The sequence below is a fragment of the Scyliorhinus torazame genome, chromosome 5, assembly GCF_047496885.1.
Source record: "Scyliorhinus torazame isolate Kashiwa2021f chromosome 5, sScyTor2.1, whole genome shotgun sequence".
NCBI lineage: Eukaryota > Metazoa > Chordata > Chondrichthyes > Carcharhiniformes > Scyliorhinidae > Scyliorhinus > Scyliorhinus torazame.
In genome coordinates this window covers 166879069-166895988 of record NC_092711.1, presented here as the reverse complement: position 1 = coordinate 166895988, position 16920 = coordinate 166879069, and the positions used below count along the sequence as shown (strand labels likewise).

Sequence of the window (16920 nt, the reverse complement as noted above, 5' to 3'; positions counted from 1 at the left end):
CACGCAGACCCATGCAATTACGTTTAATTTTCACCATGAGAGTTTGTCAGTCTGCCAAACCTTTCAAACCACCTTCAAAATTCCTTTCCTTACAGTTTACCCGCTCCCTCCACTCTGGCTGGGTTCAGTTCTCAAGTCCCTCTGTGTAAAGTGAGAATAAATCGGTAATTTTCTCTCCTGGTCACTGGAATCCTGATGCTCCGCCCACTCTGTTGTTTCAACAAGACGGCCTCAGCTGAAGTAAACAAGCCCCGGGAGCTGCAAAATCAGGATCTGTGGGTTCTTCTTGGTGGTTTGGGGCCTCCAGCAGGTATTTGTGAATCCTCCCCGCCCACCTCCCATGGCTTCCTTCCTTTCCAGAGATCAGAGTCCTCATTGATTTGAGTGCAAAGTGTGAGCTCTTATTTATTGTCTCCCCCCTCCCCAATCCTCTGATGTGAACCATCCTCCAGTCGCTGAAGCAGGATGGTGACCTTTAACCTGGGCCTGTTCCTAGGAGGGAGAAGCCCCGCAGCTGCAAACCAGGGAGCTGACAATGATTGTGAAGGGTTTGCGGATCTTCCCTGACACTAACTTTGCTTCCACGGGGCAAAGGACTCTCCTCCAGACGAACAATAGCATTGCGTCTGCGTGCTACTGTCTCACCTCATCAACCGCACTGCGCATGCTCCAGATCACAATGCCCAGGGGAATGATTGAAGGCGGCTCCGGACCACTAGTAATAGGGGGCGGGACTGGAGGACTGTAGGGGAGCAGCTGGTCCTCCAACCAATCGGAGCGAATGAGGGGCAGTGAATGAAGCATGCGTAATGCGGGAAATGGCGAGGGGTAGATGCTTTTTTTCTCGGATCTGTAATTTGTAAGCGGAAAATCGTAGATTGGAGCATATGATGGAGCTGGCGTGTGGACGGTACAATTTCTATACAGATTGTGTGATCTACAAACTCCCTCAAAAACTCATCAATCCCATTTGTACTGAGCGGGGCCAAAGATCCCTTAGGTCGTCCCGGTTAATGATCACCATCTTTATTGGGGGCAATGTGCAGCACTGAGCATGTGCGGCCACCATCACGTTGGGGGCAATATTTTCAGAGCTGGGTGGAGCTTGTCCCCCATTGTTTCGAATAGAGACAACCTGTCCATCAAACTGGGTCACCCTTTGAGGAAGCAGGGAAGGAAAGAAAAGGATGTAAATCCTGCTCTCTGGATCCTACTACCTCAAGGGACGTCCTGCCTTATGTGCCCAAAAATCTGTGGCAAAAGTACCCTAAAACATATGGAATTATGCTCACTACTCCCAAAATGTTCCCCTACTGAAACCTCAACCACCTGTCCAGGCTCATTCCCCAATACCAGATCCAGTACTGCCCTTGCCCTCGTTGGACTATCTACATATTGCACCAAGGAGGGACTGCTGACATGACAAGGGGTAAAGTTAAGTTCAGAAGGGCACACGAGTGGTCACCCTAAGTTAGAATTATATTCACAACCAAAGATGTGCTGGTTGGGTGGATTGGCCACGCTAAATTGCCCCTTAATTGGAAAAGAAATATAATTGGCTACTCTAAAATATTCTTTAAAAGTTAGAATTATAGAATCCCTGTTTCTGGAAGGGCAGTTTACGAGCTTTGAGGGGCTGACTGAGATGTTTGGGTTGGCATGGGGAGAATGTTTTAGGTATATGCGGGTGCTGGACTTTGCAAGGAAGGTCTTCCCGACCTTCCGAATAGTGCCTGTCTCCTCGCTGTTGGAGGCGGTGCTGTCAACAGACAGGGGGAGGGGAGGGGAGGGGGGGTGGGGGGGGTCGTCTCGGTGATTTACAGGAGGGTTTTGGAGGAGGATGGGGTGTCCATGGAGGGGTTAAGGCAAAGTGGGAGGAAAAGCTGGGTGTGGCACTGGAGGAGGGTGTGTGCTGCGGAGGCTAAACGCCTCAACTTTGTGTGCGAGGCTGGGGCTGATACCGCTGAAGGTGGTGGACAAGGTGCACCTTACAAAGTCTTGTGGTCTTGGCACCTTCAGGTGATGCCACCTAAGACAGAGTAAATAAAATTAGGAATATTCAGGAAGTATCAATTCGAGGAGCATAGATCTCTCAGGGGTAACAAAGGAATAGATCAGAGTTTTAGCAACAGATGCTCTGAGCCTTGGCTGGAGTCAGGCAATGTTACTGAGGTGGAATCCAGTCTTCAAGATGATGAAAATATGTGGTTGAGAGCAAGTCACAGGGTCAAATATCACACCAACCATTTGGACAATCTCTTTCAACCTCAATCTCAAAACAATGACCAGGGTGAGGGATGGAGTCAGTGGCTAATAAATGGAGTTTGTTACAGGGGCTGAACGCAATGTCTTCCCAATGTTGAAGTGGAGAAGGTTTCTGCTCACCCATTACTTACTGTCAGAACTGTGTGTGCCTTGGAAGGGAACCTGGATGTGATGGTGTTCACAGACCCGATATCCTGGTCCTTCAAGGAGGCGAAGGTTGAGGGTTTGGGAGATTCTGTCAATGTTCTGGTTAGATTTTGGAAAGAGAAATTCCCTCTCCTTCTCCACCTCTGCTCTCAATCTTTTCTCACTCTCCTCCCCCCACAGAGGCTTGAAATTTTTCTGGCCCAGAGCTGTGGAAGATTCCCTTCCCTGAACGACATCAGTGAATCAGTTGTTCTTTTGTGAAAATCTGGCAGTTTTCAAGGTCACCTTTTCCTAGTGCCAGCCTCACAAATGACCAGATTTCAGCTCAATTTCACAACCCACCTTTGTGTTCTTCTGCATTTTCTCTCACTCCTTTTTTTCTGTCTAAACTGATTTCACAGGATATTGGAAGGGGAAGGTTTGCATTTGGGAAACATCACATCAGGATCTGACGGAGTGGCTTAAGTTATTGTTACTGAATATCAACAGGTTTTGAACATAATATAAGGATATAAGAACTGGAAGCAGGAGTAGGCCACCTGGACCTTTGAGCCTGCTCCGCCATTCAATGAGATCATGGCTGATGTATTGTCGACTTAGCTCCACTTTCCCGCCAGAACACCATAACCCTTTATTCCTTTATTCTTCAAAAAACTATCTATCTTTATCTTGAAAACATTTAATGAAGGAACCTCAACTGCTTCACTGGGCAGGGAATTCCATCGATTCACATGGAAGGAAAAAACACCGTTCACAGTGGAGAGAAACCATAGATGTGTTGTGTGTGTGGACGAGGTTTCAGCCAATCGTCTGGCCTGTCAAGTCACAAGCGCATTCACACTGGCGCGAAACCGTGGAAATGTGGAGATTGTGAGGCGGCATTTGGTTTACCGTCTGAGCTGGAAACTCATCGACACACTCACACTGGGGAGAGACCATTCATCTGCTCCGTGTGTGGGAAGGGATTTACTTGGTCATCAAACTTGCTGACACAATCGCAGGTTCACACTGGAGAGAAGCTGTTCACCTGCTGTGTGTGTGGAAAAGGATTCATTGTTTCATCCAAGCGACTGAAACAGCAGCGAGTTCACACCGGGGAGAGACCATCTGCCTGCACTGACTGTTGGAAGGGATTCACTCATATATCCACCCTGCTGAGACACCAGCGAGTTCACACTGACAAAATATCTTTTAAATGTCTGCACTGTGGGAAGTGCTTTAAAAGCTCTGGAAAACGGATGTACCATCAACATGTTCACAATGGTGGGAGACATTTTAAATGCCCAGACTATGTGAAATGTAATGAAGGCTCCTGGGAGCTGATGTCCCATCAACATATTCACACTGATGAGAGACCGTTCAGGTGCTCTCGCTGTGGGACTGGGTTCAGGCGATCATCTCAACTCACTGTCCACCAGCGAATTCACACTGGGGAGAGGCCATTCACCTCATTGTGGGAAGGGATTCATGCAGGCATCCGCCTTGCTGAAATACTAGTGGGATCATATTGGGGCGGTACAGTAGCACAGTGGTTAGCACTGGGTCCCAGGTTCGATTCCCGGCTTGTGTCACTGTCTGCGCGGAGTCTGCACGTTCTCCCCGTGTCTGTGTGGGTTTCCTCCGAGTGCTCTGGTTTCCTCCCACAAGTCCTGAAAGAGGTGAACATAGAACAATATGCAAGAGCAGCACGATGGTGCAGTGGTAGCACTGCAGTCTCATGGCACCAGGTCCCAGGTTCAATCCCAGCTCTGGGTCACTGTCCGTGTGGTGTTTGAACATTCTCCCCGTGTTTGCGTGGGTGTCACCCCCACAACCCAAAAGATGTGCAGGGTAGGTGGATTGAACATGCTAAATTGCCCTTCAATTGGAAAAGATGAATTAGGTACTCTAAATTTAAAAAAACCCAGAACAATACAGCACAGGAACAGACCCTTCGGCCCTCCAAGCCTACGCCGTCCATGGTACCTGCCTAAACTAAAACCGTCTGCACTTCTGAAGTCCATAATCCTTCCATTCCCACCCTATTCATATATTTATCTAGATGTCCCTTAAATGCCGCTACCGTACCTGCTCCCACCACCTCCCCAGGCAGCACGTTCCATATATTTCCCACCCTGTGTAAAAAACCTGTTTTGCACATCTGTTCTGAACTTTTCCCCGTGCACTTTAAACCTATGTCCCCTAGTACTTGACTCTCCTACCCTAGGAAAGAGCATCTGACTATCCACTCTGTCCATACCACTCATCATCTTGTAAACGTCTATCAGCTCGCCTCTCAACCTCCATCGTTCCGGTGAGAACTGACCGAGTTTATCTAACGTGCTGTTGGGTACATTGGACATTCTGAATTCTCCCTCCATGTACCCGAACAGACGGCAGAATGTGGTGACTCGGGGCTTTTCACTTCATTGCAATGTTAATGTGAGCTTTCTTATGACAATAGAGATGATTATTATTAAAGACAGACCTTTCAAATGTCTAAATTGTGGGAAATTCTATAAAACGTCTGGGGAACTGATGTCCCATCAGCTTGTTCATACTGATGAGAGACCGTTCAGGTGCTCTCACTGTGGGACTAGATTCAGCAACTCACTGTACATCGGCGAATTCACACTGGGGTGATCCAAATTTTCCTCATAGTTAAAATTCTCCATCCCTGGTAACATCATCATAAATCTTCTCTGCAACGGGCAGCATGAGGTCCCAGGTTCGATCCCGACTCTGGGTTACTGCCCGTGTGGAGTTTGTACATTCTCCCTGTGTTTGCGTGGGTTTCGCCCCCACAACACAAAAGTTGTGCTGGATAGGTCGATTGGCCACAATAAATTGCCCCTTCATTGGAAAAAATTAATTGGGCACTCTAAATTTAAATAAATCTCCTCTGCAGTCTCTCTTGGATGATCACATCCTTCCTGTAATATGGCTGTGGTCTAACTGGTGTTTGATGCAGTTCCAGCACAATCTCTCTGTTCTCATAATCTCAGCCCTCGGCTACCAAAGGAAACTATCCCACCTACCTTCCTAAGCACTGAAGAGAGAGAGTGAGAGGCAGTTGAGAGAGACAGAGGGAGAGAGAGGAAGCAGAGGGAGTGAGAGGCACCAGAGAGAGAGGAACACCAGAGACTGAGAGAGGCAGGAGAGAGAGAGAGGAGAGAGAGACAGTCTAGTCAGTAACAAAAATAAGTAATGGAATTCAGTTCAGACACAGATCTGCATGAACTGACACCACTTTATTGACAGATTGACAAGGTAGTTACTGTACTTGAATCAATGTTATTCACTTTTGGAATTGAATGAATAAAGGGTCAGAGTAACTATATCACAATCACCCAGTATCAACTAGGTCTGTTTAATACAGAACAGGATTAAACCCAGTGTGCAATATTAGAGGTCTCTGTGGCTGTTGGACGCCTAGTTTCGCTGTACAGCTGACAAGTCCACAGCTTCACTGAACTCATCTACCCGAGGTCTGTTTCATAAACCCTCATCACAACATCTTACCTGGTTAGCTATTGGATATATCATCATGGTCGGACAGCAAACACAAAGTTCAACCAGAAACTATGGTTCTTCTTTCTACTGATTCCAGCTCCAAGTGGTCACAGCATCTCCAGCCCTCAGCTCTGTTACTGGGCTGTCATTGTCATGAGCAACAGAGAGATAGCAAGTTGCCTGAGGCTTAAATGGGAAGTTGAAACTTGTGACTCAAAACCAACTGTGTAAGATCTCTGAAAAGATCAGGAATTTTAAAAGATAAATTCTAAACCCAGTGAACAAATTAATGAGTCATAAGACAAAAACTTCAGGTTTTATGACTTTTACTGCAACAAACAAACGAGAAGCAACAATGCCTAAACACTATTTTTTATAGGGAACGTATCCCTTAAACTATAAATAGAATGTAGCCCTTTTACTTTTCACACAATCAAACATGGTTACATCGCTGAAGTTGTCACTCAATTCCCCTGGAACCAGCCCAATGTGATTCTTCGTTCCTGTGTTTACTTCCATTCTATTCCTTTGCCTGACTGGCAAACCTTCATCCCAGAAGTGTCTTTTGCGGTGATGGTTCTCCTGATGATATTCAGGTCCCGATAAACCAAGTGACTCTTCCAAATAGGGGCTAGGAGCTGGTTTAGCACACTGGGCTAAATAGCTGGCTTTTAAAGCAGACCCAGGCTTGCCAGCTGCATGGTTCATTGCCGTACCAGCCTTCCCGAACAGGCGCCGGAATGTGGCGACTTGGGGCTTTTCACAGTAACTTCATTTGAAGCCTACTTGTGACAATAAGTGATTTTCATTTCATTTAATTTCAAATCCTGAAGTGGCGTTAGGTTTTTTTCTGCAAATCTTCGTCTAATATCCTGTAAAAGGAATTTACAAACGAAAATTGAGAACAGGCAATTCTAGTTTCCATCCAACACCCTCCCTCCATTCTCACTCTGCTGTATGTAATATTCATCCTCCTAATTATCTAAAGGTGCTGATTCAGGCTGACTGACAGATCCCTGCTCACTGCTTCCCATCTTGGAGAGGATTGAAAATCTCCATGCAGACTGCCAGACATAAATATGTCTATATTACTGAACACTAAATGTGTGGAACATACAGACTAGATTCACTTCCTTTCTCTTCAGTTGCTGCAAGTTACCAATGACCCCTCAGAATGAGAAAAGAAATGGAAAGATAAATTAGACTTGGAGCGGCTGCTGCCTCTTGTGGGGCATTCCAGAACGAGATAAGCGGTGGCAAATTCAAAACAGTTTTAATTTCAATTTTTTTTTCGAGTACCCAATTATTTTTTTTCCAATTAAGGGGCAATTTAGTGTGACCAATCCACCTACTCGGCACATCTTTGGGTTGTGGGGGTGAAACCTACGCAGACACGAGGAGAACTATATCACAATCCCAGGTCCTCAGCAACGTAGACAGCAGTGCTAACCACTGGGCCACAGTGCTGCCCTATTCAAAACAGAGTTGAGGAAAAACGGCTTGTCCCAAGGGCTGTGAATCTGTGGAGTTCACTACCTGTTATAACCTGCCTACTTACGATTGGCTGGGGACTAATGACTATCCCACAATCCTGTGGGAGTATAAACTTCCCCAATGAGGGGGCGGAGAAACTCCTAGTATAAATAAGCTGGCCAGTTCAGGAGCCAGCAGGAAGGAGAAGGTAGCAAGGGAAGTTACTCCTACTGTTATGTATATATTGTTATAGTAAATAAATGTTATTACTTTGTATCCTTAAAACTCGTGCTGGATTCTTCGTGGCCCTTACAAAACTACCCCAGAGTGTGGTGGTGCTGGGACAGTGAGTAATTTTAGGGAGAAGTTAGACAGATTTTTAATTGGGTTGAAGGGTTCTGAAGAACTCTCAGGACGGTGGAGACAAGGCCAGGATGAGATCAGCCAGGACCGAGCAGACTCGATGGGCCAAATGGCCTAATTCTGCTCCTATATTTATGAACTTCTGAAAGGGGAGACATTGATTTGCTCCCAGATGTTGTCCAGAGGAGGAAGTTTTAGTCTGAAACCCATTGTTCAACCTCCACATCATGACATCCCAAAAGAGCTCATTCTCTAAATCAGCCAATAGGAATCAATCCGCTCCGCGGTGACGTCACTGCATCAGAGCGCACACGCCTGCGCTCAGACACGCGTCCCCCGCCCCCACCCTCTGTTTCCTCCCCCCCCAACACTTCCTCGAGACGGTTTCAAGGCAACCGCCTGACAGTTCCAGCCGTCCGTGGTGTCCCCATCCCATGACCCGGGACTGCGCATGTCTCAGGGTGTGGGGAAGCTGCGCATGCGCGGGGAAGCTCATTCCGCGGACCTTTCCGCTCAGGTGTTGACCAATGGGAAGACTTGGAGGACCGGAAGTACTCTGTTTCACCGCCAATCAGAGCTCCACCAGTGTCTGAATGCGGAAGCTGGACATGGAGGTTTCTGCTGATCAAAGTTGTTGTTCCTCCAACCCGGAATGAGCTTGAGCTACACACAGACTCCTGTCTCCAACAACTGTGAGTAAAACACTTTCTTTTCTCCCCCTTTTCATTTATTTTCTCATTCTCACCTTCAATTGGTCACTTGCAGCAACTGAAGGGAAAGGAAATGAATCCAGGGAGGGTGCAGACTCTGGAAAGCTGGGTCCAGGTCTCTTTCTCTGTTAAACACATTGACATCCTTTGCTCCCTCAGCTTGATACATTTATTTGTCTGGCTAAAAGGATGGTCTGTTCCTAATGTTCACAATTAAAGGGCTCGTTTCTCCAGGAGATGGCTGACATTTAAGGGGACAGTAAACAGGCCAAATCCAACCCAGCCAATTACTTCCCTGTCGGAATACTCTCCATCATCAGCATAGTGATGGAAGGAGTCATCAAAAGTCCTATTAAGTGGCACTTATTCTGCAATAACTTGCTCCTGGATGCTCAGTTTGGGTTCCGCCACGGTCACTCAGCTCCTGACCTCATTACAGCCTTGGTTCAAACTTGGACAAAAGAGCTGAATGCCACAAGTGAGGTGAGAGTGACTCCCCTTGACATCAAGGCATCATTTGACTGAGTATGGCATCAAGGTGCCCCAGCTAAACTGGAGTCAATGGGAATCAGGGGATTATTCTTCACTGGTTGGAGTCATACCTGGCACAAAGGAAGATGGTTGTGGTAATAGAGGTCAACCATCTCAGCTCCTGGACTTCACTGCAGGAGTTCCTCAGGGCAGTATCATAGGCCCAACCATCTTCAGCTGCTTCATCAATCATCTCCCTTCCATCATAAGGTGAGAAGTGGTGATGTTTGCGGATGACTGCACAATGTTCAGCACCATTCTCAACTCCTCAGATAATGAAGCAGTCCATGTCCAAATTCAGTAAGACTTGGGACAATATCCAGACTTGGGCTGATAAGTGACAAGTTACATTCGCGCGACACAAGTGCCAGGCAATGACCATCTCTGGCAAGAGAGGATCTAACCACCACCCCTTGACATTCAGTGGCATTCGCATCACTGAAACCCGCACAACCAACATCCTGGGGGTTACCATTGATCAGAAACTGAACTGGGCTAGCCATATTAATACTGTGGCTACCAGGGCAGATCAAGGGCTGGAAATCTTATGGCGAGTAACACACCTCCTGATGCCCCAAAGCCTGCCCACCAGACATCTACAAGCACAAGTCTGGAGTGTAATGGAATACACTCCACTTTGCTGGATGAGTGCAGCTCCAACAACACGCAAGAAGCTCAAACCTATCCAGGACAAAGCAGCCTGATTGATTGCACCCCCTTCCACAAACATTCAAACCTTCCACCACCGACAAACAGCAGCAGCCGTGTATACCATCTACAAGATACACTGCAGTAACTGGAAAAAAATGAAATGGGTACTTTAAATTTATAAAAAACAAATTATAAAAAAAAAAAAACAGCACGGGATGTATCTACACCTCAAGGAAAGCAGCGGTTCAAGAAGGCAGCTCACCACTACTTCGCAAGGGCAACTGGGGATGGGCAATAAATGCTGGCCTAACCAGCATTGTCCACATCCTGTAAATTAATTTTTAAAAATTTAATATCGGACAGAGATATGTCTAGTGTTGTTATATGGTATGTATTATAGATATTGATGGTTCTGTAATAAAATACATGTATTATTATTTCTAGTTTTGTAAATAGTACTGTACCTACATTATATATTTCCAGTCATACAGTCATTGCAGCACTGACAGAATCCATTTGGTAACTCAAGTCAATGCTGACTCTCTGTCCAGCAATCCAGTCAGTCCCATTCCCCCTCGATATCCCTGTTCCCCCGCAAGCTTATTTTCTTCAAGTGACCATCCTATTTTATTTTAAATTATTGATCATCTCAATAACTTCCACAACCCTTGTGGGCAGTGAGTTCCCTGTCATGACCACTCCATGACTAAATAAAATTTTTCCTCAGACTTTCCCCATCTCTAATCAGTAAATGTACTTACATGGAGATTCTCTACTCTTGTACAGGTTTTAGTGAGTTTAGATTTGTTGATCAGCAGCTTCGGGAAAATTGGGAGGGAAAGTAACTGAATACAGTCTGTATATTACATACATTTTTCATCCAGTAATATCGACATATATCTGTCTGGCAGCCTGCATGAAGTTTTTCAGGTCTCTGTGTCCAGGACAGGAAGCAGTGAGCTTGGATCTCTCAATCAGCCTGAATCAGCACCTTCAGGAGAATTGGGAGTATGAATATTAGACACAGCAGAGTGAGAATGGAGGGAGAGTGTGTGGGATTGAGATTTAGAGCATTTCAGGGAAAGAGATAGGAAAGAATGTTCGATATAAACTAGAATTGTCTGTTCTGAATTTCTATCCTGTACTGACAATGATTACTATTGTAAAATCTGTTTGCAGGAAGTTAGAACGAGAGGAGTTTGAGGCCGATATCTCAAACTAAATATCATGTCAAGAACTGACTGAGTCACTCAATTCTTGGGAACTGAAGATCATCGGCCTTTGAATCTAGAAGGAGAAATGTTTGTCTATTCTGTCTGCTTCAAGATATTTTAAACATCAGTGTGTCTGGAAAAGCACTGAGACACACACACACCCCGTGTGAGACTGTTACAGAGCACTGACTGTGGAAAGAGCTTTAACCAGTGATACAGCCTGAAAAAATACTACACCATTCACAGCAGGGAGAGACTGTATAGGTGTTCTGTGTGTGGATGAGGCTTCAACTGATCGTCCAACGTGGTGAGATGCAAGATCACCCAGACCATGGAGAAACCATGGAAATGTGAGGATTGTGGGAAGGGATTCAAAGGCCCGTGCGAGCTTGAAAGGCATCAACGCAGTCACACTGGAGAGAAGCCTTTCACCTGCTCTGTGTGAAAAGAGATTTACTCACATTGGCAACCTGCGGAAACACGAACAAGTTCACACTGGGGAGAGGCCGTTCACCTGCTCTGACTGTGGGAAGGGATTCACTCGGTTATCCAGACTGCAGAGCCACCAGAGAGTTCACACTGGAGAGAGGCCTTTCACCTGTTCTCAATGTGAAAAGGGATTCACTGACATTGGCAACCTGCGGAAACACGAACGAGTTCACACTGGAGAGAGACCGTTCACCTGCTCTCACTGTGAAACGGATTTCATTGATAGTGGCAGCCTGCGGAGACACGAACGAGTTCACACTGGAGAGAAGCCTTTCACCTGCTCTCAGTGTGAAAAGGGATTCATTGACATTGGCAACCTTCGGAGACATGAACGAGTTCACACTGGTGAGAGGCCTTTCACCTGCTCTCAGTGTCAAAAGGGATTCACTGTCATTAGCAACCTGAGGAGACACGAACGAGTTCACACTGGGGAGAGGCCATTCATCTGCACTGTTTGTGATAAGGGATTCACTCAGTTATCCCACCTGCAGACCTACCAGAGAGTTCACACCGGGGAGAAGCCGTTCATCTGCACTGTGTGTGATAAGGGATTCACTGAATTATCCAGCCTGCTGAAACACAATGTCACTCACACCAAGACCAGGCCCTTTAAATGCTCTGACTGCAGGAGGGGTTTCAAAAGCTCACACCTACTGATGTCCCATCAGCGCGTTCACTCTGAGGAGACACCGTTCAGCTGCTCTCATTGCACAAAGAGGTTCAGAACCTCATCCAACCTGATGAAACACGAGCGAGGTCACACCGGGGAGAGCCTGTTCACCCCTCTGACTGGGAAAAGCTTCACTCGGTCATCACTTGCTGAGCCACAATGTCACTCACACCAATGAGAGACCCGTTAAATGCTCTGACTGTGGGAGTGGGTTTAAAAGCTCTCTGGTACTGATGTCCCACCAGCGCATTCACACTAAGGAGAAACTGTTCAGATGCTCTCACTGCAGAAAGAGGTTTGAAACATCATCCACATTGCGGAGACAGTAGTGAGTTCACACTGGAAAGAAGCCATTCACCTGCTCTCACTGTGGGGAGGGATTCACTCAGTCGTCCAACATGCTGAGACACCAAATGGTTCTCATGTGATGATGGGTTAGATTCTGCTGTTATTCCTGCTGTTCACATCCAGGACTGAAGTGCGTGGAGGGATTTGTCTTCTCATCAACTCCTCCTGGTGCTAGGACATGGCGATCCTGGCGAACTCCTGCTTCCCGATCTGGAATACCCGACTGTGAAGTGCCGTCCATACTACCTTCCATGGGAATTCTCTTCTGCCATCATCACGGCGGTCTGCATCCCACGCCAAACGGAGGTGAAAAAGGCGCTTGATGAATTGTAACCGCTATAAATAACAATGAAGCAGAATACCCGGAGGCCTTGTTCATCGTGGCCGGGGACTTTAACCAGGCCAACCTCAGGTGTAATGCCAAAATTCCGCCAATACATCTCCTGTCCCGACAGGGGCCCCAACATCCTTGACCACTGCTACACAAACATCGAGGGCGCCTCTCGATCCATCCCCTGACCGCACTTCGGAAAATCGGAGCACAAGACGGTGCTCCTTCTCCCGACAAACAAGCAGAAACTGAAGCGGAGAATCCGATTAAGAAGATTGTGCAATGCTGGTCCGAGGCAACAGAAGAGCTCCTACGCGACTGCTTGGTGTCAGTGGACTGGTCCATATTCAAGAACTCAGCAGCCAACCTAAACACGTATGCCAGCACCGTCACAGACTTCATCAGCAAGTGTGTAGAAGATTGTGTGTCAAAGAAGGTAGTACGTACGTTACCCAACCAGAAACCATGGTTTAATCGGGAGATTCACTCCCTACGGAAGGGCACGTCTGAGGAGTTCAAGACAGGCGACCCTGACCTAATCAAGAGATCTAGGTATGATCTCCGCAAAGCCATCACAGACTCCAAGAGACCACACCAGGACTCCAAGGGACAATACCAGACTAAGCTCGAATCACAGATTAACGACATGGATTCTCGTTGGTTGTGGCAAGGCTTAAATAACATAATGGGTGCAAAGTAAAGCCGAGTAGAGTCTTCAGCAGCAGCGCAGCCCTCCCCGACAAACTCAACGCATTCTATGCTTACTTCGAGCAGGAAACCAACAAACTGCCCCAGGAGCCTTGGACACACCCATACCCACCGTCACAGCCTCCAAAGCCAGATTGGCCTTCTTGAAAGTGAACCCTCGGAAAGCGACAGGTCCTGACGGGATCCCTGCCATGCACCCAGATCCTGCGCTGACCAACAGGCGGGTGTGTTCGCGGACATCCTCAACCTCTCCCTACTCCGTTCTGATGTTCCCGCCTGCTTCAAGAAGACCACCATCATACCGGTGCCAAAGAAGAACCAGGCAACGTGCCTCAATGAATACCGTCTGATGGCCTTGACATCGATCATTATGAAATGTTTAGACCATAGCTGGAGTAATGTGTCCAGTTTTACTCCCCTTACCTTAGGAAAGGTATTGCCACAGAGGAACAGCAACAACGTTTCACCAGACTTGTTCTGGGTTTGGAAGGACTGTTCTATGAAGAGAGATTGGGGATACTAGGTCTTTTTTTTCTCGAGTTTCAAGGAATGAGAGGGATTTAATTGAAACTTATAAAATACATAAAGGAATAGACAGAGGAGGTGCAGGTGAGATGTTTCCCTGGATTGGGGAGTCTAGACCCTGGGACAAAATTTCAAAATAAGGGGGAAGCCACTTAGGACGGGTCTCGGAGCAGACATTTCTTTAGTCAGAGGGTTGTGAATCTTTGGAATTCTCTACCCCAGAGGGCTGTGGGAGCTCAGTCACTGAGTGTGTTTAAAGCAGAGACTCACAGATTTCTAAAGCCCAATAACACAAAGGGATACGGGGACAGTGTGGGGGAAAAGGCATTGAAGTGATCCTGAGGGGCCTTGACAGGGTGGATGTTGAAAGGATGTTTCCTCTTGTGGGAGAGTCTAGAAATTGGAGTCACTTTAAAAGTAATAAGTTGCCCATTTAAGGCAGTGAACTTTTTTCTCTTAAGAGGGTTGGAAGTCTTTGGAACTCTCTTCCTCAAAGGGCAGTGGAAGCTGAATCTTTGAAATTTTGAAGACTGAGTTGAATAGATTCTTGATAAGCAAGGGGGTAAAAGATTATCGGGGGGTCGGTGGGAATGTGGAGTTGACGTTACAATCCGATCAGCCGGGAACTTATTGAATGGTGGAGCAGGCTCGAGGGGCCGAGTGGCCTACTCCTGCTCCTAATTTATATGTTATCACATCCTTTATAATAGATTGCAGCATTTTCCCTCCTACTGATGTCAGGCTAATGGGTCTGTGGTTCCCTGTTTTCTCTCCCTCCTTAAATAGTGGGGTTACATTTACCACCTTCCAATCTGCAGGAACCATTCCAGAATCTATAGAATTTTGAAATATGATCACCCATGTGTCCACTATCTCTCCAGCCACCTCTTTCAACACTCTGGGATGTAGAACATCAGCTTTTGGGGATTTATTAACTTTCAACCACATTAATTTCTCCAATACTACTTTCTCACTAATACTAATCTCTTTCAGTTCCTCGTGCTCACTGGTCCCTTGGGTCTCATGTTTTTGGGACGATTTCTGTATCTTCCTCTGTGAAGACAGACACATATTGTTTAGTTTCTCTGCCACTTCCTTATTCCCCATTATAAACTCTCCTGTCTCTGTCTGGAATAGATCCACATTGGTCTTTGCAAATCTTTTCCTTTTCACATTCCTACAGGAGCTTTTCCAGTTCTCCCCAGTTTGCTCTCAGATTCTATTTTCTCTGCATCAGTTTCTTGGTCCTTTGCTGAATTCTAAAACAAGTTCCCAGTCCTCAGGGTGACATTTATTTTGGCAACTATAGAACATAGAACGATACAGCGCAGTACAGGCCCTTCGGCCCACGATTTTGCACCGAAACAAAAGCCATCTAACCTACACTACGCCATTATCATCCTATATGAGTGATAAGATCTCTTATTTTATCTTCAAAAATGATCCCACGTTCTGGTTGATTAGAGGTGTCCAAAAATACAACTTTATTGCTAATTATCCACCTTGATTCTCTTAATAAAAATAAATCAAAATTCAGATCAAATAATACATCAAAACATAATGAAGAGAGTTAAACAAAAACATGAGAAAAAATTAGGAAATCAATAGATGGTTCAGAATTTCTTAAAGCATGAATACAGAACAAACTTTAGTCATGAAACTTTATTCTTAAAGAAATTCTCATCAGTGGTCTAACCCCTTATTGGTTTCAAATTCTCAGCTGAGGCTTCCTGATTAATTCAAAAAACTCTCTGTCACTTGGAGCATGATTTGTTACCCAGGCATTGGTCATGACTTAAGATTCATTAATGTCTATCAAATTAATTAAATATCTACATGCTCCCGCCACGTGTACCAATCCTCTGAAGATGAGGTGTTCTGCATTAACGTTGCTTGTTGCTCAGGCTTTGCTACATTTTGTAAATGTTTCTGTTGCTGAGGCTGCAATTCGTTTTCATTACTAAATGTATTTGTAGAAAAATGGTTTATTCACTACGAGGGCTTTTCTGCAACTTTTCTTGAAACCGTGTTAGATTCTGACACATAATTAACTTCCTGTGCAGCAATTCTCATATTTTTATCTGAAACAATGACTTTGCCTTGTGGATATTCCATTTTCTGTCTGTATGTATACTGAATTTAAGAATTATACTGCATTAATTCTTAAAAGTACCAATAAATCAGTGAAGCAATAAATCTGTAATCTATCAATGAGCCTCTTCCTTTAACCAGTGGAATCTTTAATTTTTCTTGATAGTCACGGTTGCGTCACTTTTCCTGTTGGATTTTTGTTTCTGAAGGGAATCTATATTTTATGTAAATATGTGATAATTCCTTAAATGTGATTGCCTGTGTATCATTACACATTTTATTGAAATTTCCCAATCAACTTGCCCTTCATAGCTTGACAGTTTCCTTCTGAGACAGAACCATGTAACCACCATAGCCTATCTTCATTTAAACCTGCATTCTTTAGGGGTTCCAAACAGAAACAGGAACTATCTGTCATCTACCTTCCAAACACCCTTTCACTCTGTGATCCTTATGAAATTTGCCACAAGGCTCAAGAGCATCAGTCGTGAGAAGGCCAGTTCAGCAGAAAGAAACCCTCCGACCCTCCCCATTGACCAACTGTCAGAATGAACAAAATGCAGTCCTGGATGTAGTTGAGAGCAGAAATAATAGCAGCAGAATCTAACCCCTGTAATCAATTGTGAACTTGTTGGTGTCTCAGCAGGTACGAGGAAACACAGAATCCCTTCCCACACTGAGAGCAGGTGAACGGTCTCTCCCTCCTGTGAACTCGCTGGTGGGACGTCAGGCTGGATAATTGATTGAATCCCTTCCCACATTGAGAGCAGATGAATGGCCTCTCGCCAGTGTGATCCCACTAGTGCCTCTGCAGGCTGGATAATTGAGTGAATCCATTCCCACACTGAGAGTAGGTGAACGGCCTCTCCCCAGTGTGAACTCTCTGGTGTGTCTGCAGGGTGAATGACTGAC

At 45.8% G+C, this 16920-nt stretch overlaps 1 protein-coding gene across 1 annotated transcript in view; it reads left to right on the top strand.

Annotated features, from left to right (window-relative positions):
* LOC140418023 (uncharacterized) overlaps positions 1-16128 on the top strand; it is a 33068-nt gene extending 16940 nt beyond the window's left edge. Inside the window, exon 2 of the mRNA XM_072501453.1 lies at positions 11159-16128. Coding sequence (XP_072357554.1) covers positions 11159-12183 — 1025 coding nt within the window. The 3' untranslated portion in view covers positions 12184-16128. The remainder of the gene's footprint in view (positions 1-11158) is intronic.
* The last annotated feature ends 792 nt before the right edge of the window (positions 16129-16920 follow it).